The sequence below is a fragment of the Aotus nancymaae genome, unplaced genomic scaffold (genome assembly GCF_030222135.1).
Source record: "Aotus nancymaae isolate 86718 unplaced genomic scaffold, 86718_ANA_hifiasm-v0.15.2.pri h1tg000008l, whole genome shotgun sequence".
Classification (NCBI taxonomy): domain Eukaryota; kingdom Metazoa; phylum Chordata; class Mammalia; order Primates; family Aotidae; genus Aotus; species Aotus nancymaae.
The window spans coordinates 41,418,189-41,428,578 of record NW_026988419.1 but is presented as its reverse complement, the minus strand read 5'-3'; the positions used below and the strand labels follow the sequence as shown (position 1 = coordinate 41,428,578).

Sequence of the window (10,390 nt, the reverse complement as noted above, 5' to 3'; positions counted from 1 at the left end):
CTTGTAGATGTACAAAAACAAGTGCAAAATAAAAGAAGAAAAGCAAAATGGGGAAGGTGTGTGATCTGAGGGGGGGTGGTAAGGAAAAATGAGAAGCCTGCAAAGGAATTTACGTGTCTATCTGCTTAGTATTACACAGTGGAAGGCCAGGTTCGACATTTGCGTTGCAGTCCTGCCTGCTCACGAGTTGCTGGGTGACCTTCTGTATATTACCTCATCTTTCTGGATTTTAACTTAAGTATGCCTGAAATGAGGCGGTTGAATTGATTTCCAAATTCCTTTCTGGTACTAAACTTCCAGCCTCGTAGCCACTGACCCCTTGACCATCCCAGACTGTTTTCCCTGGGTCCCGGACCAGCCGCCCTTGCCCGAACCAGATTCTTACTCATCTGCTCACTTTCTAACGTACTCACAGGTTCTAAACTCCACCGTTCCCCGTGACCGCGGGACTAAAGGACACGGTAGGGGCTCAACTCAGAGCAAAAAAAGGCAAGAAAACTCGAAAGTTGGACACGGAGAGGCGGAAAACCGCAGCAGGAAGGCGAGGCGAGATAGAACTGACGACGCGCGGGGGCGGTCGAAGTGGGCGGAGAGCGAGCGGGCGGGGGGGGAAAGGCGGGGCAGAGAGCGATTGGAAGGACGCGGGGGGCGGACCCCGCGCCGACAGCCCGCGGGAGGAGCAGGGAAGCTCCCGGGGCTGCTGCGGCAGGTTCCCGCCCCTTCGCTTCCCTTCCCCCGCACCAGGCGGGCGTGGCGGCGGGTGTGTCGACGCAGCGTGACGTCACAAGGGGCGGGCCGGGCCGGGGTTCTAGACGGCGCGCGGGCGCGTTCGTCAGTCGCTGTTTGGGTCGCTGGGCGTGCGGGGTTCTGTCTCTGCTCCCGTTTCGCAGTCACAGCCAGTTCCTTCCCGGAGCCCGGGACGGGCTGGGCGCGCACCCGTGTGAGTGAGCGGGACTCAGGGCAGAAGTGTCCCCTCACTGCGTTTTTTTCTTCCTTTTATCTGAAGAACGGGGCAGTTCGCACGCTTCCTTCCTGTCGCCCGGTTGGGAGCGGGGTTGGTGTGCGGAGTGGTTCGCCTTTTTTTTCTTTTGAACTTGGGAGCGCTTTTTTTTTTTTCTTTTTCTTTTTTTAGGCTTAGTGCCGTCCGGGCTGGTTTCCCCGGTCCTTGACTAACCGCTTTCTGCCCCTTCTTTCGCCACCCCTGCCCAAGGTCGCCCCTCTGCCCTCGCCCCTGGCCCGGGAGGGTGGGAAGCTTTGACCCCGCCCTGCCCCTCGCGTCTCCGCAGTCGTAGCCGCACCTGCCCCAATATGAATAGGGTCAACGACCCACCTATTTTTATAAGAGATATTAAGCCCGGACTGAAAAACTTAAATGTCGTCTTTATTGTCCTGGAGATAGGTAAGTGGGGTTTGCAGCCCACTCCACCGCCCGCTGTGCGTCCCGGGGCGGGAGACAGGGGCGCCGCCGCTGCGCGCGGAGTGCTTCCCTTCCCCCTCCCCCCCTCCCCCACCCACGTGGCTCCAGTGGCCTCCTCCCTAGATCGGATCCTACCTCAGGCGAGAGCACTGGTCACTTCCCACCCTCCAGATGTATTAAAACACCGGAAAAGGACTTAGCCTTTCTGGATGTCCTCATTATCTAACACCCGCTCCCTTTGATTTTTAAATCCTCACAGGACGCGTGACCAAAACCAAAGACGGCCATGAAGTGAGATCGTGCAAAGTAGCCGATAAAACGGGCAGCATCACTATTTCCGTGTGGGATGAGATCGGAGGTCTTATCCAGCCAGGGGATATTATTCGGTTGACCAGAGGGTAGGTGTGCAAAAAAGTCTGGGGGCATAACAGTCTGCACAATCAGGATTGGTCGGCTCCAGGGATCTTGGCAAACCCTGGAGTTCCCCGCTTTTTATGTGGGCCACTCCTTTGGTGTTAACTTTGGGTGGTGGGCAGCGCTAGGATGTAACACACCTTTGCAGTGAAAGGCAGTCGGTTTCAGACGGGAAATCCACACCTCCACCCCGGTTTACAGGTTAAGTAGATTTTTAATTCTTTTTTTTTTTTTTTTTTTTGAGACAGTGTCTCGCTGTATCTCCCGTGCTGGAGTTCAGTGGCCCTATCTCCGGCCATTGCAGCCTCTGCCTCCCGAGTTCAAGCGATTCTTGTGCCTCAGCCTCCCAGGTAGCTGGGACTACAGGCGTACATCACCACACCTGGCTAAGTTTTGTATTTTTAGTAGAAACTAGGTTTTACCATGTTGGCCAGGCTGGTCTCCAACTTCTGACCTCAAATGATCAGTGGCCTCGGCCTCCACAGTGCTTTAATTACTTAGGCCTGCGCCACCACGCCCAACATAGATTTTTAATTCTATTGAGTCAATGAGTCTTTTTAGGAGATTGATATAGTCCATATTTTTTCTTTTTTATAAGTTATTTTCACCACTCATTTATTTCCCATCCTGCCTCCATTTTTTTTTTTTTTTTTGTAAGATGGAATTTCACCATGTTGGTCAGGCTGGTCTTGAACTCCCGACCTCAGGTGATTCGCCCGCCTTGGCCTCCAAAGTGATTGGATTACAGGCTTGAGCCACCACGCCCGGCCCCGCCTCCATTTTTAATAACTTGAAATCCTGGCCAGTATTTCATGTTACCTAGACAATGTGGACATACAATTATAGGTAAAGGATTTAGCATTTTCTGTGATATGTCAAATTTGTAGTTGGAGAAAGAGGGAAAGTTTACAGTATCTGGAAAGCTCATTGTCCAAAATGATTTCTTGTGTCTTCTGTTGTAAGGTGGATATTGTACAAAAACCAAAAGGATACACAGAGAATGTTTGGCAGAAAGACATCTGCAGTACCTTCATCCAAAAGAGTCAGTTGGCAGATTGGTGGCTTTAAAAAATAATTTACAAAAAAAAAAAAAAAAAAATTTACGTTTTTTTTTTTGAAAAATAGATTGCTTTTAGAAATTTACCAAATGTTTATCTTAGGAAGATAAAAGGTCAGAAAAGAGTCTTGAAAACAGAATTTGAAAGCTTTTGAGATCAATAAAATTGTAATAATTTATCATAACTGCAGAGAAAGTAGTGGAGATTGATGTTGGCCTAATAAGTAGAATCTCAGAAGTTTTGGAAAGCACTGAGAGTATGAGCTTAGAGCTCCTTGTTGTTACCTTACAGGCTTTACAACATCTTCAGGAAGTGAGGTAAAGTGTCATCAAAGCAGGAAGTGAGAGTCAGGACTTAGACATTTTCTTCTCATACACTGACTCATGACAGTAATTATGTTTTTTAAACTTCCATATCTTTAAAAAACAAAAGAGAATTCCTACTTGGGGAGTTATGGTGAGGATTGATTACTATAGTTGGAGATTTTTGGCTCCCCAGGTATCTTTCATCCAATGATTTAAAGTATTTTTATGCCAAAAACAGCATCTTTTCATGTTCTGTAGTCACAGTCGTAGGTGTTTCCATCAAAAAAATTATCGGAAAATTAAACTAGTTATGGTATCTATAGAATTTTAAGGAGAACAATTACCTCGGAGTACAATTTAAAGGAAAATTCAAAACTAACTACTTCAGTATGACCTTGAGAAGTTACTACACCTCATTCTTCAGCTTCCCCTTCTGTGAAATGGGAATAATTATACCTTATTTACTAAAATATCACACTCAGCTTGGGGTCTGGCCCATTCTAAGGCCATTAAATTCTAGTCGAATCTAAGAAAAGTAGCTTTGAAGAAAAACATACCTAACATCTAAATAATGCTTAGTTCAAATATCAACATGCTTATCAGAGTACCTTACAAACTTACCTCAGTGTTCTCATTCCTTAAAGTGAATGTTAAATATTTTAATTGTAACCATTCAAATTTTTCTCACAATATGCATTAATTTTTATTTTAGTAAGGTGAAATATTAATGCACTGTCTCCTAAGCCACTCTTTGTATAACTTGAGAGTGGTGAATGGTGTCTTTAATAAATAACCCTTATTAAAATAAAGAGAACTGTATAATAAGTTAGTCATGAAGTTACCATAGTAGTTATACAAAGAACCATTATAAGCAAACCTTTATTGATTTTATAATATTAACTTACCTTTTTTTTTTTAAAGATATCTGGGATTATTTTATTTAATGATGCTGTCTGCTTTCAATGTTGTCAGAGTAAACAATTGCCAGCTTGTTTACTACAAAGCCAACATTGTATTAAAAATTGCATGTTTGGAAAGGCAGATAGATAAAAGATTTGTGACCTTAGTTTTTTTATTTAGCACTTTAAAATTCTACCAGATCTTTGGTGGCTGAGGAGTCCTGTGTCTTTTATGAAGGCAGAAGGAAAACTGTTGTATCAGTATTTGACTAGACGGTAAATGCCTGTAAAAACATCAGGGCGTTTACATATCCTGTGGCCGAAAAATAGTTTCCGTTTAAATTTCTGCAATTAAAAGCTTTTTTTTTGTTAATTGACTAAAATTAGCTAAATTATTGGGCATAATAATGCTTGCTTTGCAAAGAGACTTATTTTTTAGGGTTTGTTATAATTTAGATAATTATGTCAAAATTCAACAAGTTTTGTATTCTTTTGTAAATAGCAAGTTATCAAAGTTAGATTTATTGTATTTAATTTACTATGGTGGATAGAGAGGGCTTGATCTTCACTGCCATCTTAATACAAAAAATTTTACTTGATTTAAATAGAAGAAAATAAACATTTCTAAAGAATGTTAATTTTCTCTTTAGGTATGCATCCATGTGGAAAGGATGTCTGACACTTTATACTGGAAGAGGTGGTGAACTTCAAAAAATTGGGGAGTAAGTATTAAAATGCATTTGTATAATCGCATGCATTCTAAATAATATCTACGGAATAATTGGTAGGTATAAACTGTAAACCTCTTCCTTGGCTTTTTTGACTAGTAAACTGAATGTTTTTGGTAGCTTAATTGAAAAAATAACTTTGTGTATACAAGTTTAACACTTGTTAGTAGTGTCTTCTATGGTTGAAGGTGTCAATTTTTCCTGGCAAAGAGCAGTTGAGGAAGTTGCAGTTGAGACCAGCCCAAGTGGGAGCATTTCTGAAGGCTTTAGAAACGTGCATTTTTAGGTGTCACAAGTGCCATTTGAAGTAGATTCTCTCTTCTAGTGATTCACCAAATACAAAGCTTTGATTCACCAAGTTTCAGGCCATAAGTTTAAATTTTCTTTTTCTGTGGTTATGGGTGAATATGTACTCATGTTAAAAGGACTTGCAGCGATGAAAACTGAAGTCCTCTATTTATCCACAGTCTAGGTGCGGTGCAGGCAGCCGCAATGCGAGATTCCATACACTACTACTCTGGTAATGATCTCCACCCTGACCTGGAGGAGCCATCCTCTCTAGGGGTGTAAGGTAATTCAGCCTCCATTTTAGCCTAGACATTGGGTTGTATTCAAAAGTGTGGTATAGGCAATCAGCCAAATCATCAGTCCATTCTCTTTGGTTAATGCTCAGCTATCTACTTAATGCCTGTCAAATTGGAAGATATTTAAAGAGAGAAGCCACAAATGGCACCAAATAAAAAAAGGAAAACTTTTTTTTGCACTGAGGGAATAAAATACTTATTTGGAGAACCTGTGGTTAATAAGAAAGGAAAAGAAATGATCATGCTAGGTTTTAAAGATCAGAAACGTTTAACACTTTGCCTTTGAAGGGAGAGTTAGGATTCACTTTGAGTAGTATTAATAGAGTTATGTGTTATGAAAGGTCTTCGTGTCTGTTACTGAAAGGTTCAGGATTCTGTCCTGACCTTAATGTATTTATACAGAGGTGTTGATAATAACAGAGGTTAGTTATATGAAGAACCATTAGCGATAACTCATTTCTTAATGACTGCTCTTTGTCAGGGTCTGTCTAGGATTTACCCAAACTGGTTCTGATTTGTCTTCGGTAGGTTGAGGAGCTAATAAAATGCTTCTGTTTAATGTTACTACACATCATATGGCCAACTTACAAGAAGCCCTTGGATAAACTGGTGACTGTGTAACCTGTTGTTTTTATTTATTGCCTAGAAACCACTCTTAACCCTAAATGATTATCTTTGCAGATCCACAGTGATTGATCAAAAGAGGGACTGAATGGGAGTGGGTGATGGATCGGTGCAAATCCATTACCACTGCTGGAGAAACCATCCTGGAACCCTAAACATGGTTCACTCTCATGTTATTTATCCTTTGATCAACTTTTGTGGAAAAATAGGACAGAGATGATTTTGTGTCCTTGAGTTTTGATATGATTTATTTTTTTCAGCAATAAAGAATTTAAATACAAAATAGAATGTTATATATCTTATAGACAGTCAAATATTTGATGTTTTTATGGGACATAATTGTTTAGGAAGTTTTTGTTGTAAATGAAGAGTTAGTTTGTTGCTCTTAATTTGTTTGACACGTAAGTTCTTCAGTCCTAAAAGCTGGAGATGTTATATAAAGAAGGGTTGGTTACTTTATTTCAAAAGTTATTTAATTTGTTCTTTATTTTCTTTCAGATTTTGTATGGTTTATTCAGAAGTGCCAAATTTCAGTGAACCCAATCCAGATTATCGAGGACAGCAGAACAAAGGGGTAATTGTGTATACTTTATGATTAGGCCAATTTTTGACTGTGTTGTAATTCTATGACTAGGCTAGTCCTGTTGATAGTATAATGAAGAGAATTTTTAAAGAATACTTATAGTAATTTTTATTGGATGTTTTGTGAGTACATGTATCTGAACTATCATCTACTAGATACATATATGCCATTTAGCACTTTGGGGAGTGGTGAGTTATCAGGAAATAGGATGTAACAGAGCTCTGAAATGTTTGGAAAACATTTAACATTTTAACCTTGAAGGACCTAGGAAAAATCGTTTAAAAATTTGTTAATTAAAAAAATCCAACACTTTAAAAAAGAAAGGATATAATAATGTTGTAATTATATAATTGTGTTTTTATTCTCATTTGGTTAAATTAAAAACTTTTTTTTAGGCACAGAGTGAACAGAAGAATAATTCTATGAATAGTAATATGGGTACAGGTACATTTGGACCAGTGGGTAAGATTTTGTTTGTATGTTTCATTTGTGATCAGGTGTAAGAATTAAGAGAGTTATAAAGATTCAGATGAAAAACGTCTTTAGGCATAAATTAGTGATAAAGGTGAACTACCAGTAAACAGGGAATCCCTGAATGGCTGATTTTCTAGAAAGCCGATAGACTCTTAAGCCAGTTTATTGAGAATTCTTAAGTTTTGGTGATGTCTGTGAAGAGATACCATGTTATTTTTTCTAAAATTGATTTCTACAAAATTTCTGTAATCTAATGATTACTTACAGTAAATGCAGAATTGCTGGTTATTTTGGTGCACTGAAAGCCTTTATCTTTAGTCATAGTTCACTTAATTTTTCATGTACGAGGAGCTGCTGCTTTAAAAGATGAGCCAAGCCCTTTAAAGGCTAGTGACCCTCAAATGTCATTTAACGTGACCCCTAGATGTCATGTTCATGGTCTTTGTAGCCCTGTTAAAGATCTTTTGAAGTCTTTTTTCTTAAATATCTGAGGAGGAGTCTTTTGTGATTGGAGTGGAGTTCATTAGGATGGCTCATGTTTTGGTTTTTGTTTTGTTTTTGAAACAGGGTCTCACTCTGTTGCCTAGACTGGAGTGGTGCAGTGGTCTGATCTCGGCTCAGTGCAACCTCCACCTCCCAGGCTCAAGCAATTCTGCCTCAGCTTCCTCAGTAGCTGGGATTACAGATGTGTGCCACTCCTACCCCGCTAATTTTTGTGTTTTTGATAGAGATGAGATTTCATCATATGAGCCAGGCTGGTCTCGAACTCCTGACCCCAAATGATCCACCCGCCTCAGCCTCCCAAAGTGCTGGGATTACAGGCATGAGCAGTTGCCCTTGGCCAGCTAATGTTTTATTTGACTTGAAGGCTACACGTCTTGGCACAGCTGATCTCATTGTGGGAAACGCTGTCTTTCCCTTTAAAAAGTTAGAATAACATTGTCTGTTTTGAAATATTAATCATATTTGAGCCAAATTCCAATACTCAAAACACTATTTGCGTTTTTCTTTTATAATGTAGGCAATGCATTTTTTAACTCTGTTTCTAATTTTGATGCCCAAGTTGGCTTTTTTCTCTCTATTAATACAGCATCAGATTAACTAACATATCTATAGCAATACATTTGGAAAAACTTAGAGCAACATTGAGTGTTTTGTTTTGTTTCAGTATAAAAAAAATGTGTATGCTTCACCTAATATTTTTAAGCATTAATAACGTGTTGGAACTTAAGATAGTTGTACTTCTATAGATGACTATGGACTACTTCTGCAAATAGTGATGGATTTTTGTATTCTTTTTTAGGAAGTGGTGTTCACACTGGCCCTGAATCAAGGGGACACCAGTTTTCACATGCTGGCAGAAGCAATGGCTGGGGACTTAGAAATCCACAACTACCAGGAACAGCTAATAATCAAACAGTGATGACCACAATAAGTAATGGCAGGGACCCTCGGAGAGCCTTTAAAAGATGACCTAGGCCCAGTACTCACATGTAGTTTTTATACTACATGCCCTACTTGAACACTTATTGCACTTTTATTTATTGTTAACTGTGAAAAGTATGTCCTTTATTGGATTTCCTTTTGTATTCTTGGTTTGTTAAGAAGAATGGTTTGTTTTTATAGCAAAACTGTTAAGCTGCTCAAGTCTCCTGTTGAAGAATGGGAACACTGAAAAGTGGGGGCATTTATTTTTAGAGCAAAAAGATTGTTGGATAGCCTTTAAAAAACCTGCACCCATTTCATGGGTGAGTTACTTAAGACATCAGCTTTATAGCCTCTATGAGTCTATCTTCTGTATAAGTTTTGTAATATTTAACACAAGGCTTAATGGAAGCAGTTCTTTTGTCTTATATTCAGATATTCCCAACTAAAGCAATAACCATCAAAAAACACAAGAACTTGTCAATGCTAGCTGTAAGTTTAGAGTGTTTGTGGCTCTTGGAATGATTGACTTCATTGAGTGACTGCTACTAAGATTTTCCAAGGACTGACTCGTCCTAAATTTTTGTTGAATTACCAAAAAACAGATTCCTTATCAGAATTTGGAATATGTGATCTATATTGCAACAACTAATTCTAAAAGAAAGCTACGTTTATTTTAAAGTAGTGTTCCTAATATGTCTTATCAATATCAACTTTGTGGATTACGTTGGAAGAAGATTGAAACTGGGGCCTTGAGTATTTATTTTTTGAAACCACCATGTTAAATATTGGAGTATAATTTGAGGGAGTTACAAAGTTACAAACATTGATTATTTTCAAAAATAATTGTGAACATACTGGAGGTGAGTAAAATTGAATTCATACAGTAACATGCAGTCTTAAGTCCTAGTACTCAGCCTGGAGTAAAAACCCTGGGTACTAACTTTGAGAGGCGTTTGTGTGTTGTCAAAGTTTCTGAACACAGTTCACATAGCCTTATTAGGAGAAATTTAAGAAATGGCTCTATCAAAGAAGCAATTACAGCTTTATTCAGAAATGTAAAGGTGGAATTTATGTACATGTCATAAGTGGAGAACTTACGATTTAGGGTGGAGAACTTATCTGTAGGGTGGAGAACTTAGGATTTAACTCTTTTTGAATATTATCTCTTGAATAAAACTTGTGTTAATGTTAACAAACCTACTTAATTTTTGCTCTTTCAGTGACGTACAGTGGAGAGCCAGTACGTCTTAACTACTGTTGTAGTGATGGCATCAACCTCATGGTTACTTAGCCCTGCATTTGTTGCTTTGTTTTTTTCCCCACTTCAGATCACAAAATAATTAAGTAGATTTTGTTTTCTGAAAACTCCATAGCACTTGAATATAAAAAGTTGTGCCAGATTGTTTGTTCTAATTTAGTGTATTTTTAACAAATATTTCAGTACCCCCTATGTATTAGGCACTGTGGAAAGTGTTAAGGGGTAGACAAAATACCAAATAATCTTCACAAGTTTATTTATGGTCTATAGTACTTTTGTAACTGGGGTTACAAAAATTATAGAATCTTTTTTCCTTTATTCATATGCATATTAATGATTATAGTTAATTCGGCTTTAGAAAATTAATGTTTTCTTAAGATTTTCACATTACAGAATACCTCAAAATAAGTTATGTAAGGATTGGGATAGAGAGTATACTTCATAAGATGGTAGATGTTTAGAATTAAAAAACACTACAAATTAATGTATGATTTTTTTATCTAAGTAAGATAGGAGCAACACTTTATCACTTTATTTGTGGGAGAATATGGCATTAAAGGTGATTTTAAAAGAAGAAATTTGGGAGTTTTAGAAAATTAAAATACTGTCAGATATGCC

The 10,390-nt window shown here is 38.9% G+C and overlaps 1 protein-coding gene across 1 annotated transcript; it reads left to right on the top strand.

The window, feature by feature from the left end:
- Positions 1-851: 851 nt before the first annotated feature.
- On the top strand, positions 852-9,545 carry NABP1 (nucleic acid binding protein 1). Its single transcript, XM_012436623.3, has 6 exons — positions 852-1,399; positions 1,677-1,815; positions 4,744-4,815; positions 6,528-6,603; positions 7,008-7,074; positions 8,390-9,545. The coding sequence occupies exons 1-6, from the start codon at positions 1,309-1,311 to the stop codon at positions 8,557-8,559; spliced, it is 615 nt and encodes a 204-aa protein (XP_012292046.1). The 5' UTR covers positions 852-1,308; the 3' UTR covers positions 8,560-9,545.
- The last annotated feature ends 845 nt before the right edge of the window (positions 9,546-10,390 follow it).

Coding starts and splice junctions, on each gene's coding strand:
- NABP1 (XM_012436623.3), top strand. CDS start 1,309: ATGAATAGGGTCAACGACCCACCTATTTTTATAAGAGATATTAAGCCC. Junction 1,400..1,676: donor CTTTATTGTCCTGGAGATAG/GTAAGTGGGGTT, acceptor AAATCCTCACAG/GACGCGTGACCAAAACCAAA. Junction 6,604..7,007: donor GAGGACAGCAGAACAAAGGG/GTAATTGTGTAT, acceptor ACTTTTTTTTAG/GCACAGAGTGAACAGAAGAA.